Genomic DNA, 21,281 nt, shown 5'->3' with positions numbered 1-21,281 from the left:
TAGTGATCTAAATTCACTTATCGACTTGAATGCAACCCTTGACTACTAAATCTTTTTGGGCATGTCTTCTTGCTCCATTAGCGTCTTCACGTTAAACTTATCCATTTTATTTTCCTGAACATAGACAACTCCTCCGTTGCTTCAATTCTTTTGCGAACATTGAAAGCTTCTTTAATCCTAGCAGGTTCACATTTTGCTTGTGCTTTTTCAATTGGAAGATCATCTTCCAATTCTTTTCAGCCTTTGGTCTTTTGCATGTTTTACAGGAACATCTTCCATTGGATCAAATGAGAAATGTTTTCTTCATCTTAAATTTTAAACATCTCTTTTTCAGTATCATCGCTGATGAAGCAATGTTTATCCTCAAAGGATAGTTTGAATCCTTTATCTACCAACTGACAAATAATCAACAAATCTGATCAATATGAGGTTACGTATAGAACATCTGAAAATGTCTTGTTACATGAACTTGTTTTGATGATGACAATTCCTTTTCCTTCAACAAGAATTTGGTCTCCTTTTTTATCGTAAACTTTGGAAATTTCAGTAGGCTAGCTCCTTGAACAAACTCTTTTCGTAAGTCATTTGGTTAGTGTAACCTCTATCAGTTAACCATTTTTTTTTGGCTGAAACCTTACTTGAGATATATGTTGCAACAAAAAGATGGTCTTCTTCTTCTTGATTGGCGGCACGTGCATCTGTTTTATGGTTCTTAGATTTATTTTTGCAAATCATTGCTTCATGACCAAGCTGATGGAAATTGTTGCACTTCACCTTTCGGCCTTTTCCAACATCCGAATGGTGGATGACCCATTTTTCCCAGTGCTCACAAGGTGGGTAAGTTTTTAAATTTTACCCCTGCTTTGAGTTTTGTGACTGGCGGCTAAGGCTCTTTCAACCATTCTATCTTGCCTAATAAGTCTCCTTTGCTCCTGTGCATGGAAAGAATTTATCAACTTTGCCAAGGTAATCTTGGACAGATCTTGTGTTTCCCAAGGTCTATACATGATTCATATCATTCGGGCACTGTTACAAAATTAAAAAATTCCGACAAATCTTGAATCTTTAAATTTAGTTCCTAGCAGTCTTACCTTGTTAATAATGTCAAGCAATATGTTTGAGTATTCTTTGGCTGGATGAGAATCTTTCATTCTCTGGACTCGAATCCCCTTATTAAATTCAATACTTGCATCCCACGTACTCATTTATCTCAGCTAAGTTTTTCTTTAGATAATCCCAAATTTTCTGTATTGATGTGAGACATAATTCTTATGAAAATAGTTGTTGAAACAGCAACAAACAGAGTTGCTTTCGTCTTGGACTTCATGGTTTTTTTCCCCTTGTGACTCTTAATTTGGGCTATTGTGGGATCATTTGGCAGTGGATTAATTTCATAATTCTCTTCCACGAGTCCCCAAAGATCAAGGGCCTCCAATTATGTTTTGATTCTCACAACCCATAATTTATAATTTTCACCGTCAAAATAGGAGGAGCCATTTGTGAAATAACTATTTTTGAAATCCATCTATTCACTCACTGGTCCCTCAAGAATAATAGTTCTAGATACCAATGGTCTGTTTTGAAAGAGAAGAAATTGCAGGAAAATATTTAGGAATAATGAAAGAATAAGAACGAAGAACAATAACAAAAAGAACTTATGAAATGAAGTTGAAAGTTCGATATCATTTTACTGCAATATAATACTAATTTATAATAGAATACTAACTTCAAAACCTAAAGATAAGCAAAAAAAGACTCTTGAAAATAACAAACTGCTTAAGTCTCAAAAGTACTATTTATTCAAAATTCAAATTGAAATCAACTACTACATACTAGGTTCGATTAGTTGACTAGATCTATCTTAATAAGATTACTGCAGTAAAAGAGCTTTCAATTCTAAAGCAAATATTCAACATTTTCCGACATGAGAGCTTTTAGTGTAATTTTATATGCATTGTGGTAGTTTTAAGGATAATCAAAATTTTGTTTCGCACCATCATTTTTGGTTTCCTTATTATGCAAGTTGCGATCTAATATATACTTAGCATATTAGTGATGAAGGGATTGCTGCATTTTTGGAAGCTTCTGGAGCATGTTTGGAGGAACTTTCACTGAATACTTGCTCTAAGGTATACTTATTCCACTCTCAAATATGCTTATTAAGCCCAACGATAGTTTCTTACTATATCTCTGTGTAGAGTTACTGAATAGTTTTAGATTCCTGAGTTCTACACAAGATTTAGCTGTTGACCTGCATTTAAGCGTCTGATGATAATCTCACTTATAAATTGTGTTGTATTGCAAATTTCATGCCCTATAAGTTATAATAACTAGGATATGATCTATATCATATTTTATTGAGTTTGTTAATATGTCAAGCATTTTGCCCGTGTGTGGTCTTCTCTTACAATAGAAAGAGAGAGAGAGAGAGAGATCAATGCTTTGGGAACTGGTGAATATCAGGGGAAAGTCATATAGTTAACTTTTCCTAAAAAACTGTTGGTTTCTTTTTGGTACTACCTGCTTTGTTAGTGACTGACGGAGATCTTTGACAGGTTAGCACTAGCACTGCCTTGTCACTAGCCAAACTTTCAAGAAAGTTACTGCATTTGGACCTATCATGGTGTCGCAGAATAAGTGACAGCGAGCTAGGGCTGATTGTAGACAGCTGCGTGTCGCTCAAGCTACTCAAACTCTTTGGCTGTTCACAGGTATGCCTGGGCAACCCAATATTTAACAAGTTTTTCAATCTACTCAAACTCTTTGGCTGTTCACAGGTATGCCTGGGCAACCCAATAGTTAACAAGTTTTTCAATTTCATTTTTGGCATTTTCAAGTGTTTACCTAGTTAACAAGTTTTTCAATTTCATTTTTGGCATTTTCAAGTGTTTACCTATTTGATGCACATTATCGTTTTCTTGGCTCATATCCATGTATTACACTACTGTCTGCTATAACTGTATCACAAGAAATGGTTTTGGGAATCCTAGTATCTTTTCAATTAGCGGCACACCTTTTGAATTCACTAAATTTATTGGCTCTCTCTGTTCGGGGTTTCCTGTTCCAATTAGTTGGTGTCAGCATCAGTTGGCCAACTGTCACTTTTGCAATTATGATGTACAAAGTGAAAGGGATATGGAACAGATAAGAAAGGTGGTAGTTCTATGAGTGGAACTTGTCATCCATCATTTCTTACCTCATCCAATTCTCTATTGTGCATTCTCCAGCTTCACTGTCGTCTGGTCCTTTCTGATTTAAGTCATTATGATATTTATGTTGTGATCTCTTTCTGAGGTTTCACTGAGCTTAGAACTGGGGTAGCATTTTAGAATCAGAGTGTTTGATAATTTGCAAAATCTTGTTTTTTTCTTGCAGATAACAGATGCATTCAAAAATGGCCACTCAAACACTGTAGTGGAGATCATTGGATTGGGTATGACCCAGATAATTGATATTGGCAGGTTTGATGGCGTGGAAGTTCTATTGAAACATTCACCAGTAGTGAAGTCTTCTAATTCATGAAGGACACTTGACATGATGATTTGACGATGCAACTAAAGATTCCTCAATGCACAGCATTGCACCTATTGGAACAAATAGAAATCGTCTCTTTTTGTTGTAATCTTTTCTTTGGAGTAGCCTGTTCCTCCTTACTTTACAGGTCATACATGATCACTAGACTACAAATGGTTGCCAAAAATCTGGCTAAATAGGCTTATAGCAATACATCTCTTGTCCTCGATGTTATAGCTTGTTTCTTTCTGACAATAGATTACATCGAGTTGATTACTATAACAATTATCACCATATTGCTAAATTATTCTTCTACTCATCATGATTTGCTTGGTGCTCACTTCCAAATGCATTATGTCTTTGTAGATCTCTCGATTCAACTTATGAATTTGTGGCTGCAGCTGAACTAACCAGTTCTATATTGAGGGGGTGGGTAACATTTTACTCCCTGTGTCCCCCAATTCATGTGACACTCAAGTCTTTTTAGTCGGTCACAAAAAGAACGAGTAACTGTCTAATTTTAAACTCAGTTTACACCATAATGAGAGATTTATAGCCACGGAAATATCTATGGCTTATTGTGGATCATAAGTTTCAAAAGTCTTCCTCATATTCTTTAACTTTGTACCCGATCAAACACCTATACATAAATTAGGAGAGAGGAAGTAATTATCGATGGATGTAGAAACTATCAAATACATGATTGCTCGTTTCCCTGCACTGAAGAACGACAATGGTGAAATCAAGTCTTGAGTTGGTTTCACTTCAATTTTGTTGATGCTTTAATTCAAAAACTCGATTTGCCCTCTTTTCCAAATGGCACATGAACACTAATCATACAAGGTACATATCTTTAGCCCTTTTGTTATTCGTGCTAGAAAGCTTTAAACTTCAAAACAAATGCAAGAACAAGGAGAAATATAAGAATCCCAGTGGAAGAACCACCAACCCTGTGAATCCAGTAAGGATCGAACCTGGTAAAGCTCTGGTCCAAGTAGCATGACATAGCAATGGCAATGATGAGAAACAACATGAGCAATGGCAAGTAAGAAGAGATGCCAAGTGATTGCTCTTCAAGCTCTGGATCGACCAACTTTCTCCTGTCGATGTACAGAGGTGAGAGTATGGCAACAAGTGTAAGACCTATGGCTAGAAGCCTATGATCATAGGATGAGAACCGGGCCAATTGATGAGAAATACTTATGCTCATGATGAGGGTGATTAAGAAGAGTAGTGGAAGATAGGAAAAGATGGTTTGTTCTTCAAGCTGGGTTTCTGTAGTGTTTTTTCTACTGTCAATGTATAGAGGAGAGATGACAGCCACAAGTCCAATGCCTATGGCCAAAAACCTCCTATCATTTGTAGGAAACTTGCCTCTCCTGCTTAAAGATTCCTGCTCCATTGAATATAGTAATCACCAATGCTTCCTCTACTTAGACCTTTGATAGGGCCATTGATTAGTAAATTGTTTTTAATTTCTCAGAATCTTTTTTTTTTCTAGTGAATTCCCATCCCTTGCTATCCTTGCATCAAAAGTAACCCTTTTAGAAGAAAAAAGAGTGGCCCTTTAGATTAAGGATATTTCCAGAAAGTGAAAAAGTTGATATTCTTTTGGAAGATAAGGGCAGCTACAAGTGGTGTTGTGTAGTTTGGCATCTGATTCTGGCTGCATGAACCTGGAATCTCTCTATTTGTACAAAGTATTAGTGGGTAACTTTTTCTCTTTTGTTTATTTTGAGCCCATTATTTCACCAGCTTCATTGACAATTGCCACATCCTTAGGTGCACAAGATAAGTGGAAAACTATACTAGTTGCAGTTCAGTTTATGAACTAGATTCCCATAAAAGGAATTGGGATGATGCTGTAAGCATGTAACCTACAGAAAATCAGCTACCAGAACTAAAGAGAGAGATTTTAGACAAGTCATCTACTAGGTTATCGGAGCCTCCATAAAAAACATATTCACTTGATAGTGACATAACCTTCTATCCAAAAAAAGAGAACAGGGCCAAAGATTATTAGTAACACCTCTCTTTAAGATATAAAAGCTACTGAACTGATGAAATTCTTTACATGGAGTGATGAAAAACTTTCTGGTTTACATGAAAAAAATAAAATCCAATCTGTAGTACATTTTTACATTTTAATGTCAAATTGTAGTGTCGACAGAGTATGGCTTAGCATCTGTGAATACATGAATGATGAACAGAACCTGCTTAACTTTCATCATCAGAAGTCTTTGACTTGTTTCCAGAAAGTCTCCTCATCCATTTCTTCTGCGATGTAGTAAGATGAAATATTGGTGCACGGTGTGGAGTATCTGATGATGCTCTCACAGTTGTGGATGGAAGTTCAGCAGGAAGTGCAGATGCAGTGCTGGTGAAGGCATTCAAAACAAGAAATGCCAATATGGGGGAAAGATCTAGAGTCCCTCCAAGTGGTGGAATAATCCCGCGGAATATGTTCAAGTATGGGTCGCATAGAGTGCTGAAAAGGAATACAGCATTTTTAACAATGTATGCATTTCAGATTTCACACAAAATTGAGTCATTCTTTTCAACAATGTATGCATTTCACACACAATTGAGCCATACACTTAAGTAATTGGATTCTGGAATACTCACCTGACTGACACCAGCTCCGCTAAGTGGTTAAAAATTACTTTAGAATAAGGAAGTACAGGAAACTACACTATCCACAGTTTATGAATGCTCAAATGAGAAGAATACACAGCTCAGCTTTTCTAAATGCTTCGCATGATGTTGACCCGTAATAATATAACAAAGAAGCAGGTCAACTGAGCAACAAGTACACACAATCTGCCCAAGGATTACTATTATTGTTTTTCTTTTAATAAGGTCCTGGAAGACTATTTATATAACACTAGAACTCTTAATCCTTCAATCTGATTCATCAATGCAAAGCCACAAACAGAAGACAAAATGTCCTGATATTGTCTCAAAAGTAAAATATAATAACAATACAAGAATTTGTGAATTGAGTGATGCAAAACACACTCGAGCTACCACTAGAAATTGAGTAATTAGTGTCTTTTCTTTTCCTGTTTTCGTCATGGATAATTAGCCATCAGTTTCATTGAAGTAAGAGGATGTCATTTTGATGCTTGAATTTTGAGGACTGTCACGCATCACTATTTAAAACTTTTATCAATTTATTTCCTCAGCATATATGTCCCTAGTATGCAAAGTTGTCATTGCTTTAATTGATTATAATAAAGCATCATTTGAATCATAGACATGTTGAACTATAAAGCATACCTGAGAGGACTGACAATGGCAGGAGGAGCATTTGGGAACCAGGTTAAAACAAGTCTGACAACCAGTAATGAATTGTAGATGTTCAAGAAATTTATAATTCCATTTGCAACAACAATTCCTGCAACTGAGTCACCAGGCAAGACAGCTGCAAAATTGTGATGGGACAGATTACCCATGTTCTGGTAAGTCCTGCACTGTACCTGGAAGTAAATTCAGTTGAGGATACTCAAATTATTACACAGATAAAATCATAAAAGGCAATAAAACAAGCCGAGAAACTAATAAAATCTCAAGTAACAAGAGAGAAAATGATTAAGTTAGAAAGGAAGGGACATGAGAAGATAAAAAATTAGAATATTTGCATGAGACAAACTTAGAAACTTCATGAACAATGAATATAAGGTTTCACCAGAGAACTTAGAGACATTGCGATGCAACTCACACGTACTCACAAGAGGGAGCAGCCAGGAGTTGTGAATTTGCAAATTGAGGGGAACTTGCAACGAGTCGAGTATTTCAAGATCCAATTTCATTTTTCTAAAAATTGGGGTAAGACAATAATAAGTTGCCAGATCAGCTAAAAGCTTATTTATCAGTGATTTTTAACTGTTTCTCCTTTAAGATTTGGCTACTGGTAAGAACTTCTGAGTGTGTCCTAACAATGCTTGGAGAAATGAGTCATTCATCAAGAGGTTTCTCATGTATAAGAATCCACACTAGCCTTTATATAACCTTCTTTCACTTGGAAAGAAGAACTGGAAATTTCTTTAATAGAGAAACTGACGGATATGTCCAACAAAGCCAACAAAACAACTGAGAGAATGCACATTTCACAAAATTTTCCTCCTAGTAGTGAGTCTATACAGTTCAATATTAATTCCTTAAAATCCCTTGAGGAATATCAACCAATACATCTACAAAAGATATCATCTTTTGTGATAAACACTTTGAATTGTTTTACACTAATTGTTACATTATCAAGTACTATCCTAATTCCTACCTTTATTTTGAATAGGATAATTATTTACAAGTGTACCCACATTGCAACAAATATACAAAGCAAAATCACAAATATCATTTTTTTTTATCACTGTGGTGTCCGGGTTCATTTGAGGTACTAGAACATACTAAAACAAATCTCCTAGAATTTTTTCTATCTCTAATGAGATTTGAACATGACGATTAGGTCATACACTATTAAATTTGAGTAAAAGTTAATCGAAATAGAAATCATAACATGATAGTTGAATAAATTTGGATATAGAAACTGAAATAAGAGAGAAGAGTAGATACCTGAGAGAAATGTGAAGAGAAGTTCATGATTTTGTTGAAAAGGGGTTGAGAGGCAAGAAAAGAATGCAGCAAGGTGAAGCATTTCTCAGCTGTGGAGAGTAAGGAGTTGTGAAAATGAAGAAAGGGATTTGATGAAGTTTGTGCCAACTGTAGATTTGATTTTGGGAGTTGTCTGAAGAATGGAGGGGTTGAGAATGAGAAAGGTAGTGAAATTAAACAGTTTGACACTACAGAATTTTGCTTCGTCGTTTCAGCCATTGATTGCGATGAAGATTGAGCAACCATTGTTGAACTCAGCTTCTTCTTCTTCTTTAATCTTCAGTGCTAGGCTTAGAGGAAACAAGATAAGAAAAGCTGTTTTAGTTTTATTTATTTACTTTGTTATTCTTTTTCAAGTATTCCGCCGTTATTTATTTTTAAAAATCACACATCCATCTCAACTATATGAATTGGTACAAAATTATCATTTTCTATCTTTTGAATCTAAAATGCCCGTATCAACCTTTTTGCTCTATTTTGCCCTCATCTTTAACAGCCCAAATTCAATAATGACGTGTTACTATTTTATTGTTTATCCTAATAATTAATTTAACTAATTTAAAAACTCATATATCTACCCAAAAGAAGCTCCACCCATTTTAAACAATCCATGTTTGATTTTCCCTGCAAAAAAAAAAAAAAAAAGATACATTGAAAAAATATTAGTCAGTAGAAACGGTTCCTTAAAATAGAGGTACCGATGAAAAAGAGGAAAAACTAGAGAAAGAACGAAAAAGAAAACGCCAAGATGTTGAAAATGGCAACGAAGAAGAAGAAGAGAGACAGAATACAGGATCGAAATAACGTAAATTATCAAAATTCTGAATAAAATGAAAGTGGTAATCAAGAATCGGGAGGAGATGAAGACGATGAAGATGGAGAAAATCAAGAAGAGAATGATGACAACGGAGAAGAGGAGGAATCGCAAAAATGGCCTCTCTTCTTCATCTTCATTTCATCTTCCTTATCGCACTCCTAGTAATTTCCCCTGCAATATCAAACAATTGTTCTTCTTCTCAGGCGCCAATCTCCGATAATACTTACTTCGCTGACTGTACCGATCTCTCTTCTCTAAAATCGTCTGTTCACTAGACTTATAGTTCAACAAATTCGACATTTTCAATTGCTTTTGTTGCTCCTCTGCATTCTTCTAATGGTTGGATTTCATAGGGAATTTACCCAATGGTAATGGTAGACAAAGTGATGATAAAACGGGTAGATCTTCAAGAATTTAAAGTAATAATACTAGTTTTTACATCTTTCTTACGTTCCTTGGAGTTGTGTTTTTTTAACTCGATCAAATTGACAATGTTCCAATTTAAAATGATTCAATAAATTAGTTGTTATTTAAAAAAAAGAGGAGAAAGAAGATGACGACAACAACAAGAAGAAGACAACAACAAAGAAGAAGAAGAAGAACACGACGGTAACGAAGAAGAAGAAGAAGAAGATCAAAGTTAAAACGGATGGGGCTTTTTTAGGTGGATATATGAGTTTTTAAATGGAAAAATGACAAAAATCCCTCCTTTAAGTTAACTTATTACCCTTACCTCCTATTAGTTTTAAAATACCTAAAATGCCTTATTGTTCTTTTTAACTCAAAAATCTCGCCGGATAAAATATTGGGCTTCCTACACGCTAAACTAGCAGTTCTTCCTTTTCTTATTCTCTAGATTTTTTAAGTCAAAAATCTCGCTGGATACAATAGTTGATATCTCCAATATTTTTCAAACTCAAGTCTCTCTGTGTGCATACTCTAGGTAATGTCTTTACTTATCTTGAAATCCTCTTTGTTTCTTCTTATACTTTTGAAATACTCTTTTGTTTGTTCTTCTGATGGTTGAATCAAATGGATGATGCTAACACTAATCAGATATATGACTATAAAGATATTAGTTGGGTGGAGAACATATCCAAAAAGCTTCAAGACCCATTGTTAATGGTGAATGTAAAAGATGGAAAGAAGAAAAATGATGGTGCTTCATCTTCAAAAATCCAGGTTCCTAAAACCCCCAAAAAAAGGGATCGAAAAGTTACTCCTGCAATTTCTCGACCTACATTACCTGAGGTTAGTTTTTAGTTCTTCTTTCGAATGTTGTAACTTTTATTGTTAGTTATTCAATTGATGATACAAAAAAGAACAAATTGAGATCTCATATTTAATGTACTTTATTCTCTTTAATCAATTGATACACTAGCCCTAAGTCAACTTATATTGTATTTTGTATCAAGTTTTATAATATGCACCATTTTCTAGATCTTAGTCATTAATGTATTGTCTATGTTTTGTTTATGAGTCTGTATGTTTATTTGGTATTTTCCATATTCATCTAAATGTTGTATCAGTTACATATAATGTATCTTTTCATAGTAAATGTTATATCAGTTACATATAATATATTCTGTTTATGGGTCTGTATGATATTTCAAATAGTAAATATTGTATTAGTTACATATAATGTGTCTTTCACAGTTAATGTGGTATCAGTTATAATGTTGTATCAATTACATATAATGTGTTTTGTTTATGGGTTGTATGTGTATCTGGTATTTCAATAGTAAATGTTGTATCAACATATAATATATTTTTCATAGTAAATGTTGTATCAATTATATATAATATGTTTTGTTTGTAGGCCTGTATGTGTATCGCCTGTGTTTTATTTATGAGTTGTATCTGTATCTGTTATTTTTTGGATCTCAGTCATTAATGTGTCTTTCTTAACAATGTGTTATAGTTTGTATCACCTACTAACATATTGTTATTTTTGTATAATATTCTGTTTTATTTTTTGTATCATTATAGTCTATGAGCTATGTTATCAAACAAATTCCAATCCATTATTTGAAGCTTGGTGCATCATACAACAATGATTTTGTACAACATTTGAAAAAGTACATGAATATCGCGGCTTTCAAATTGTTTACAAATTCTATTTTTAGGTCATATGTTGACATTCATACCTGCAACTATCTAGATCAAATATCCAAATGTTTGTTGCTTCTTGAGATTGAGCAGGATAACTTAATAAACTTCATATTCGGCATGTGAATGGGAACATTTTGCACTTCACTATAAACGAATTTGCAATAATAACAGGATTAAAATGCACTGAAAATCCTAACGACTTTTAGTATCCGAATATGAAAGAGGGTCGATTTATTTTTACCTAACACCACCCTAGGCAGTCTTGCAAACGCCTGCAACACTCAACCTATCTTACACCCACAAATTTTACTAAGTACAGAAATACTTTAACAGCAAAGTTAAACAACAGACAGAATGTACATGAACTCGTCCCAACCTTTATTAATCTTATCATCAATACAAAGGGAAGGCTTCACGAATTTGTCTAAGGCCAGAAACACACCCTATGCCTTAAACGAAATTTTCACCCTTAATAAAATTTCTGCACATGGCAGTTACATGCGGCAGCTACAAATGACACATGTCCGACACTTGTCATCACATGATTCAAACTAAGTTTCCAACAGCTATATTTCTAACAGATAGAATCTAATTCAAATTACATCATTATCCACACGAAATATTAATATTCTAACACTTAGAATATTTCAGGCTACATTCCAATACTAAGAGTATTTCAGCCAGCTTCCAACACTTAGAATATTTTAGCTGTCCTCCAACACTTAGTTTTATTTCAGCAATTCACGTGAAATGCCTTTGTTCTTGCGATCGGCAAGTCTTCACAGTTTTGCCTTATCAAGCCAACACGCTGCCTTGCCGATGACTCTAGCTCGCACGTAAGCCTTGCATGTTCAAGTTGTCTTGCCAACACCCAAGCACCTTAAACCTGTGTTGCACTGTTTTCCCCCCCATTCATGTCAAGACCGATGCCCAAGTCCTTGACATGTATGCACGTAGTTAGATCAAGTAGTTTACGGGTCTAACAGACCACCCGCACCACTTGAACTCGATGTCCTCATCGAGACTGTTTTAAGATAGTCCTCGATTTGAGCATCAAACTGCCATAAGTCTTTCGCCTTCTCCCAAACTGCATCAGCTGCACTCTTGCCTTTCCAGTGAACCAAGAATCATGTCTTAGTATTCTTCTTACTTGTGACCAAAACCCGGTGATCAAAGATCTTCTCAATTTCAGATACTGTGTAGGTACTGATGGAGGAGCCCTCTTTGACTTGTTTTGTCCGGATCATCTGCATCTGCAAAGTAAGGTTTTAAGAAACTCACATGGAAAGTGGGATGAATTTTCAACCTTTCTGGCAACTTTAATCTATAAGCAACTTCGCCCACTCGCTTCACCACTTCGAATGGACCATCATATTTAGGAATCAAACCCTGATGTCTATTCTTACTTACAATCTGTTTCCAGATTTGTGGAGTAAGTTTCAGTAACACTTTGCCACCCACATTGAACTCAACTGAGCGACGATGTTGACCAGCATACTTCTTCATGCGCCGCTGATCCTTGCGCAAGCTATCCTGTGCTTCAGATAAAATTTCAAGTCTGTCCCTTGCAACCCTATATGCTGCTAGACACTTTCCCTGATTTTGAAATTTGGCAACATCTAGTGGCGTCATAGGCTGTTTGCCTAAAACGATTTCAGAAGCGCTCATTTTTGTTGTAGACGACTTGTGCAGATTATAGCAGAATTGCGTAGTGTCTAACAATGTCACCCAATTCCGTTTACTTGCTTTCACATAGTGCCTCAAGTATTCTTCCAACAAGTGATTAATTCTTTCCGTCTGTCCATCTGTTTGTGGATGATGCGCAGTAGAAAATTTTAACTCAGTTCCCATCATATTGAACAAAGCTGTCCAAAACCTACCAGTGAACCTTGTATCTCTATCACTCACGATGTCAGCCGGAAAACCAAAATACTTAACCACATATTTGTAGAACAAATTAGCAGCAACTTCAGATGAACATAGTTCAGGTGCAGCAACAAAAACAGAATATTTTGAAAACCTGTCAACTACCACCATGATAGATGCTTTGCCATCTACCTTAGGGAATCCAGATATGAAATCCATGCTTACTGATAGCCACGACCTTTAAGGAACAGGCAAAGGTTGCAACAAACCTGCTTCCTTTTTATGTTCAGTCTTGTCAACTTGACAAGCATGACAAGTCTTGACGTATGCCTCTATATCGTCTTCCATCTTTGGCCAGAAAATAAACATGAGACAGTAAGGCTAACATCCTTTCAACACCTGGATGTCCATCCCAAGCAGAAATCATACGCCTCTTTCATTAAGTCTTTGCGCAATCCACCCTGATTTGGTACAACGATCGATCGGGCCTTACTCACTCAACAAGGGCAGAAACTTCACTCGCCGAGGAAAGACCTCCCCCTTTAAAATAGAGCAGATCGTCCTCGATCCAATACCGTCTCATTGTGCCATCTTGCACTTGACCCATCTATTTAACATACAATGAATCATTTGCAGCACACAACCTGATTCTATCATAGAAATTAGTTTCGAGTTTTGAAATTGAATATACTGCAACAAATACTTCTTTTCTACTCAGCGCATTAGCAACCTGGTTGTGTTTTCCTAGTTTATATTCCCACACGAAATCGTATTCTTCTAGGAATTCTTGCCACCGTGCTTGTTTAGGACTCAACTTTTTTTTTATCTGAAAAATGTATTTGCTACATTATCAGTTCTTACTACAAATCGAGTTTCTAGGAGATAAACTCTCCAAACTTGCAGACAGTGTACCAGCGCAACCATCTCTTTTTCATGTGTTGAGTATCTCTGTTCGGCATCATTCAATTTCCTACTTTCAAAGGCCACAGGATGACCTTCCTGCACTAATACGCCACCAGTTGCTTTGTCTGACGCATCAGTGTGCACTTCAAATGGTAACTCAAAATCAGGTAATTTGAGAATTGGTTCAGATGCAATAGCATTCTTCAAATTCTGAAATGCTTCATCACATCGTTCAGACAAAACCCACTTCGTATCCTTCTTCAACAAGTCTGTCAAAGCCGCTGCCCTTTTTGAGTAACCAACAATGAATTTTCTGTAATAGTTAGCCAATCCAAGAAACAACCTCAAATCCTTCACATGATGAGGTGCCTCACAATCAATAATGGCTTGCACTTTCTTAGGATCCATTCGAACTTGGTTTTTACTAACAAGATGCCCCAAAAATTTTATCTCTTGTTGAGCAAACTCACACTTTTCCATCTTAACATAAAGTGTGTATTTCCTCAACTGAGACAGATTCAGACTTAAGTGATTAACATGTTCCTCCGATGTTCGACTATAAATGACAATACCATCTAGATAGACAACAACAAAGTCATCAAGATAGTCAAACAATACATTATTCATTAAGTTGCAAAATGTTGTCGGAGCATTAGTTAGCCCAAATGACATTACAAGGAATTCATATGAACGATATCTAGTTACACATGTTGTTTTTGGTTCATCACCTTCTGCTATCCTAACCTGCCAATAGCCTGCCCTAAGATCAAGTTTTGTGAACCAACATGCCTTACTCAACCTGTCCATCAAATCCTGCACCAATGGAACCGAATATTTATTCTTTACAGTTGCCTTGTTCAGCGCCCTGTAGTCTACACACATTCGCATCGTCCCATCCTGTTTCTTTTGAAATAAAACAGGGGCACCATATGGAGCCTTAATGGTTGAATCAATCCAGCATCCAACAACTCGTTCAATTGTTTACGCAATTCAGCCAATTCCTTAGGAGCCATACGATAAAGAGCCTCTGCAGGAGCAACCGTACCAGACAGCAACTCAATTTTATGATTGATATCCCTCCTTGGTGGTAAATTTTTTGGTAATTCAGGCGGCATAACATCAACATACTGTTTAAGCAATTCAGCAACACAATTAGGCACTTCCATCTTAACATCAGGTTTCACTTCAACCAAGGCAACAAGTATAGTGTCATCACCCTTCTTCAACCCTTTGTCGATTGACATAGCAGACAAGAACATTCCCTTGTCTTTCTTCTTTGCAACTTTATTAATGTTCCCAAATGGATGAACTCCTTTAAGAAATCCAGCATTGCTTCCATTCATGACCATCACTCCATCTAAGTGAGGAAACGGAACAAACTGGAATTTTCTTGGAAAATCAATCCCAAGTATGATCTCAAATTCACCAAGCGGCATCACCATCAATTATGTTTTCCCACCCAATTTTCAGTCGACATAGACACACCATAAGCAATACCCACAATGGCCTATGCCTTAGCATTGACTGTTTTGACGTAGCAAGGGCTTTTAGACAACTTCAGCCCCAATTTTGTAGCAATTTTCACATCTACAAACGTATGAGTGGCTCCTATATCAACCGTTGTCATCTGTTCTTTCACTGTCATTTCTATATGAATTAGGTAAGCATGAGGATTCGAAGTACTAGGCTTTTCTCCAACATTATTAACCCACGTAATATGGTTGAATGACAATCCCAATGGGTTTATCATTGCAGCCACGATTTCCTCATCTTCCTCCCTTTGATTAATATTTCCAGCAAGCAACGCGTTTACTTTTTCCCGATTTGGACAAGACTTGGCCAAATGAGGACCGCCACAAGTCCATCAACCCTTAGAATTACCATCTTTGTTCTTTGGTTTGTCATTTCCATCCTTCATTTGCGCCTTTCCTTTGTCATTTGTACAGTCCTTACGGCTATCCTTTTTCCATTCCCCTTTCTTATCATTCTTTTTCTTAGTTTTTGAAGTAGAGGGAACATCCGTCAATGGACGAGTTGTCCGAAAATCAACCAACGAATCTGCAGCAGCAATTGCGCCAGGCAGATCTTTAACATTTTGCCTCTGAAGTTCGTTTTGAGTCCAACTTTGCATATCCGAAATGAAGTTGTGTAACTTATCCTCATCAGACATGTTTTGAATGTCTAACATCACAGAGGTAAATTCTTTAATGTATTCCCTCACCGAACCTGTTTGCCTTAGCCTTTTCAACTTTTCCCTTGCAAACCAAGAGGCGTTGCTAGGAAGAAATTGATCGCACATTTCTTTTATTAACTTATGCCACGTATCAATTCTAGGACGACCAACACTTACATCATCTGCATTTCGAGTTCTCCACCACAGTTTAGCATCACCCCTCAAGTACATTGTGGTAATGTTTAACTTGTCAGCGTCAGGCACCCTTGCAGCAGTAAAATACTGTTTCATGTCCCAAATGAAGTTTTCCAGTTCTTTAGCACTTCTTGCACCACTAAAGGCTTTAGGTTCTGGAATTTTAACCTTAGATGATTCAACACGGTTTGAACACAACGTAGCCACAGCCCGACACAATACAACAATCTGTGCACGAAGGTTTTCATTTTCCTTCAACAGTCCCTCAAGTTGTTATGTAGTTGTGATACGAAAATTCAAGTCAGTGATGTGTATATCAACATTCTGTCGATATACACCAATCTCCCCCCTGAACTTTCTCAGCGTTAAGTCACAAATCAATTACTTGTGTCAACAAATCCACAAACGAAGGGTCTCCCAAAGTATCATCTGCAAACCCAACGAATGCTTCAATTTTTTGTGCCAGTTCTCACAGTTCTGCGTTTTTCACCATTGTTCAACCATGCTCTGATACCAATTGAAAGAGGGTCGATTTATTTTTACCGAACACCACCCTAGGCAGTCTTGCAAACGTCTGCAACACTCAGCCTATCTTACACCCACAAATTTGACTAAGTATAGAAATACTTTAACAGCAAAGTTAAAAAATAGACAGAATGTACAGGAACTCGTCCCAACCTTTATTAATCTTATAATTAATACAAAGGGAAGGCTTCACGAATTTGTCTAAGACCAGAAACACACGCTACGCCTTAAACTAAATTTCCACCCTTAATAAAATTTCTGCACATGGCAGTTACAGTTACAAATGACACCTGTCCGACACTTGTCATCAAATGATTCAAACTAAGTTTCCAACATCTATATTTCTAACAGATAGAATCTAATTCAAATTACATCCTTATCCACACGAAATATTAATATTCTAACACTTAGAATATTTCAGGGTACATTCCAACACTTAGAATATTTCAGCCAGCTTCCAACACTTAGAATATTTTAGCTGTCCTCCAACACTTATTTTTATTTCAGCAATTCACGTGAAATGCCTTTGTTCTTGCCATCGTCAAGTCTTCACAGCTTTGCCTTATCAAGCCAACACGCTGCCTTGCCGATGACTCTAGCCCGCACGTAAGCCTTGCATGTTCAAGTTGCCTTGCCAACACCCAAGCACCTTGAACCTGTGTTGCACTGTTTTTCCCCCATTCATGTCAAGACCAATGCCCAAGTCTTTGACATGTCTGCACGTAGTTAGATCAAGTAGTTTACGGGTCTAACAGAATACCTCTAAGAGCACTTGAGAGATACTTTCCCGATTTAGTTGATTGTAACAATGTGATTAAGGGATGACTTGTTCACCGTTTTCTTCAAGGTAATTGGGAAAACGATCAGGATGCTTTCCACATGGAATTTCTCTACTTCATCAACACATTTGTTCTCTCACTACAACCTGATTCACCTATCCATTTTAATGACTTCTTGATGGTCAAAGATGGTACATATAGACATTTTCCTTGGGGACAACGTGTATTTTCCAGGTTAATGATCTCATGGAGGCAAGAGAGAACCAAAGTAAAGAAGTTATATCGTTTAAGTGACACTCCCTATGCTCTAAATATGTGGGTGTGTAAATGTGCATTAGTTCTAAATGAGCAAATTGTTGTCAAGGAGGGAGACTACATTCCAAGGATAATAAATTGGTGAATTGTTGGTGTCAAGCTAAATTTGAAGCGTTTATGCCTACTATTTTTACTGAGATATCTATCTTTTTTTATATATATATATTTCAAGTTCTAATTATTTTTCGTATGCTAAATGGTCAAATTTTTTAGAATGCATGTACCAACATAAAACCGACTCGTGAAGAATTGTTAGTACTTCAGTTGTCGGACAATCTTGTTGTCTTTTATCTTGAAAATTCTCTATCTATTAATAAACCTACAGATATCGAAAAGGATGACATTCCTGGGTACGAGGATTTCTCTTCTAAACAAATAGTTCAGATTGTTAGGAGGAGTGGACGCGTATTTGGTACATCATCTACACCCCCTCCCCGCTTTGAAGAGAAGAAAGAAAACTATTTTGACCAAAAAAATATTGCAATAGAACAATGCATATATGGTGAATTATCTACCACCCCCCCCCCCCAGGTTGAGAAGAAAGAAAGTTGTTTTGACTAAATAGAAAAATATTGCAATGAAACAATCAGAACTTGTGATGCAAAAGAACCATTGTCTATTCTAGATTCAGTAGGTCCTTCATCTGAGCAGTCTCCTGTGATATAAAAAGAATCATTGTCTATTCCAGATTCATTCGGTCCTTCATCTGAGCAATTCCCTATGATACAAAAATAACCATTGTCTATTTCAGATTTAGCTGGTCCCCGTTTGATCCCAAAGAAAAGAAAGATTTTTCTGAAATCGAAGGAGTTAAGCAATATCTCACAGAATATATAAGTGATTCATAGTTATTATTGAATGTTCTCAATTGATCCTCAGTCAATCATTATTAATTAGTTACATATTTTTAATGATGGACAGTAAGTTTGATGATCTTAAAGTCTTTATAAAAGATAATCTTAACGTTTGGATGAAATCAGTCTTGGAAATAAATGAAAACTAAGATGAAAGGTAGTTGCTATTTCATTATTTTTAATTATTTGTAAATATGTTATTCTAATTATATTGTTTATTTTTTGGCTTGAAGAAAATATCTGCCAGATCATTTTCAATCTCGGATGAAGAGGTAATCGAAGAAGACAATGTGAATCAATCTGAAACTACTAATCAATTTGTTGAACCTAGTTTTCCAATTGATATGGAATTTGTAAACAATGTCCTTGTTGAGAACCCTGATGTAGAGGCTGAAGAAGAAATACAGATACAACAATATGAGGTCTTAGAGGTATGAATCAACTACATTCATTAAAGTATCTAATATTTAATAAAGTATCTAACACCAGATGATACATTATTATAATTGATACAATTACAGTCAAAAATTTGTGAAACATTTATAAGTGTAGTAGTTACAATATGTTTGAGTTTCAAATTTAAGATTAGTTTCGATTGTTGAATCATTTTTATTTGATTGATATTCTAATCAACATAGGATGATGATACATTAAAGGATAAAAAAGGCAACAATGATATAATGGAACCACCATCTACAGTAGAGGTTCCTCTTGCAGGAACTATATCAGCCAAAATTTCTGTATGTATATGACATAGTTTAATCATTTAATATATCATTTATTAATTATGCAGTATGAGTTATTGATATTGATATATTATTGTTTGAATTATTTACTTTTTTTCATTTCATAGTTTGTTGATACATCAAAGGATCCACAAGATGGTGAGGAGTAAATGATGAAGTTGTAAGTACAAGTTTATGTATAAGTATATTAATTTATTCATCAAATAATTTATTCACAGATAATGTAGTATTTGTTCCATTTTTGTTACTGAATTAAGTAGTATTTATATTTTGTTGATACAATGAAGGATCAAAGAATTGGTGAGAATGGATCCAAGGAAGTTATTGTAAGTATAATTTTACGTTTAAATCTTTTGTTCATTTATTTTACAGATATAACAAAAAAAATCATATTGCTTATCAGGGTGATTTAGTAATGTTGCTTATCAGGGTGATTTAGTAGAGATTGAAACCAAAAAAACTAGGTCAAATCCATCGTTGGCCCCCTAAACTTGGCACCAATTTTCACTTAGACACCTTAATTAGGCAATGTTCATTGTGGACACCACATGTAGGGTTCTTGTGTGTCATTTTGACACTTTTTGCTGACATGTCAAAGTGAGTGTAATACACTCAACATTAGCGCGTGAAAGGCTTAATTCAACCATTTTAATTTTTATTCTCTTCTTCTTCTCCATTTTTCAAACCACCACCCCCTACCTTTTTTTCAAGCTTAAATTCTTTCAATAGAGGTCAATTTTTTTTATTCAAAATCATTGTTAAGTCATTTTCTTCTTCTTCATTGTATTACTTATCTAAATCTACCATCACCTCCCTGCATTTTTTGCCGGAAAAATGGATACCATATTTTTTTTTGTTCTCTCCTTCTTTCTTCCTCTCCCTCTTTTCTTTCCAATAAAACAATACAAAAAGAAAGAAGATGAATATATATGAAAAATAATAAAAGAAAAGACTATTTTTTTTTAAAAAGAACAAAAGACATTTTGAATGTAATGAAATAAGAGATTTTCTTAGAATAATATTTTAAATTTATTCTCTAAATAGATTTTATAATTATTTTAAACTAAAAATAACACATGTAATCATATAATTGATTATTTGTCATGTCATCAACGAGTGTATTACACTTTCCTTTATTTTTTTATTTATTGTCAGAAAAGTGTCAAAATAACACAACACAACCCTACATGAGGTGTCTAAAATGAACATCGCCTAATTGAGGTGTCTAAGTGAAAATTGGTGCCAAGTTTAGGGAGCCACATATGGATTTGACCAAAAATCTAAGCAATCATCTTTGGTTCAAGATGTTTCTAATAAATCTCAACCTTACATCCCTTTTTAAAATGAAGTTCCAGTAAATATTACTACATCGGTAAATTCTAAATTTTTTCTTAGTGATTGTTGGTTATTGAATGATACAAATTTCTTATTATTGATTTAAAAATATAGGATTTTACCACATCGACATCCATTTCTGCTGAAACCCAAGAAGCTATAGACGTACTAATTGCAGACCTTCAAACTCCTTAGTTTGTTCAACCATTGAATGTTGTCAAGTCACATCCATTAAGCGATACACATCAATTTATACCTGATAGTATACACCCACTATGAAATATTGGGTAATGAGATGATCGTCTATCAACTATCAGAGACCCTTGTTTAACGAAATCGGATGCCATCAAAAATTCTTCAATCGCCATATGTGACTCATTTTTATTCTAGTGACAAAGTAAAATAGGAAGTTCAAGAAGAAGTTCGTCCGATCTCCCCATTTGATAGATTTGGTATTTCTTACCAACTTCCGTCAAAATTATTGGATGAATATTCCAATTGAATTTCTAAAGGCCTTCTTATATATATATATATATA

At 35.4% G+C, this 21,281-nt stretch overlaps 4 protein-coding genes across 4 annotated transcripts in view; 2 read left to right on the top strand and 2 right to left on the bottom strand.

Moving 5' to 3' along the window:
* The window catches only part of LOC107026730, a 21,328-nt gene extending 17,500 nt beyond the window's left edge, over nucleotides 1-3,828 (top strand). The window contains exons 4-6 of the mRNA XM_015227809.2: nucleotides 2,054-2,129; nucleotides 2,556-2,711; nucleotides 3,376-3,828. Coding sequence (XP_015083295.1) covers nucleotides 2,054-2,129; nucleotides 2,556-2,711; nucleotides 3,376-3,522 — 379 coding nt within the window. The 3' untranslated portion in view covers nucleotides 3,523-3,828. The remainder of the gene's footprint in view (nucleotides 1-2,053; nucleotides 2,130-2,555; nucleotides 2,712-3,375) is intronic.
* Nucleotides 3,829-4,043: 215 nt separating this feature from the next.
* Nucleotides 4,044-5,401, bottom strand: LOC107026731. Its single transcript, XM_015227811.2, has one exon. It carries the CDS (start codon nucleotides 4,913-4,915, stop codon nucleotides 4,388-4,390), a length of 528 nt encoding a protein of 175 aa, XP_015083297.1. The 5' UTR covers nucleotides 4,916-5,401; the 3' UTR covers nucleotides 4,044-4,387.
* Nucleotides 5,402-5,547: 146 nt separating this feature from the next.
* On the bottom strand, nucleotides 5,548-8,464 carry LOC107029109 (ylmG homolog protein 2, chloroplastic). The gene is made up of 3 exons (XM_015230430.2): nucleotides 8,086-8,464; nucleotides 6,793-6,992; nucleotides 5,548-6,001 (listed from the first exon to the last, which is right to left on the bottom strand). Exons 1-3 carry the CDS (start codon nucleotides 8,368-8,370, stop codon nucleotides 5,731-5,733), a joined length of 756 nt encoding a protein of 251 aa, XP_015085916.1. The 5' UTR covers nucleotides 8,371-8,464; the 3' UTR covers nucleotides 5,548-5,730.
* A 261-nt stretch (nucleotides 8,465-8,725) lies between these two features.
* Nucleotides 8,726-19,627, top strand: LOC114078341. The gene is made up of 4 exons (XM_027918972.1): nucleotides 8,726-10,192; nucleotides 18,897-19,094; nucleotides 19,302-19,403; nucleotides 19,517-19,627. The coding sequence occupies exons 1-4, from the start codon at nucleotides 9,974-9,976 to the stop codon at nucleotides 19,556-19,558; spliced, it is 561 nt and encodes a 186-aa protein (XP_027774773.1). The 5' UTR covers nucleotides 8,726-9,973; the 3' UTR covers nucleotides 19,559-19,627.
* Nucleotides 19,628-21,281: the final 1,654 nt, after the last annotated feature.

The sequence above is a fragment of the Solanum pennellii genome, chromosome 8 (assembly GCF_001406875.1).
Source record: "Solanum pennellii chromosome 8, SPENNV200".
Classification (NCBI taxonomy): domain Eukaryota; kingdom Viridiplantae; phylum Streptophyta; class Magnoliopsida; order Solanales; family Solanaceae; genus Solanum; species Solanum pennellii.
The sequence above is the reverse complement of the archived record's forward strand: the minus strand, read 5'-3'. Positions and strand labels throughout refer to the sequence as shown.

Coding starts and splice junctions, on each gene's coding strand:
- LOC107026731 (XM_015227811.2), bottom strand. CDS start 4,915: ATGGAGCAGGAATCTTTAAGCAGGAGAGGCAAGTTTCCTACAAATGAT.
- LOC107029109 (XM_015230430.2), bottom strand. CDS start 8,370: ATGGTTGCTCAATCTTCATCGCAATCAATGGCTGAAACGACGAAGCAA. Junction 6,993..8,085: donor TCTCTTCACATTTCTCTCAG/GTATCTACTCTT, acceptor ATTTACTTCCAG/GTACAGTGCAGGACTTACCA. Junction 6,002..6,792: donor GCCATTGTCAGTCCTCTCAG/GTATGCTTTATA, acceptor ATTCCTTTTCAG/CACTCTATGCGACCCATACT.
- LOC114078341 (XM_027918972.1), top strand. CDS start 9,974: ATGGATGATGCTAACACTAATCAGATATATGACTATAAAGATATTAGT. Junction 10,193..18,896: donor CTCGACCTACATTACCTGAG/GTTAGTTTTTAG, acceptor TTTGGCTTGAAG/AAAATATCTGCCAGATCATT. Junction 19,095..19,301: donor AACAATATGAGGTCTTAGAG/GTATGAATCAAC, acceptor TAATCAACATAG/GATGATGATACATTAAAGGA.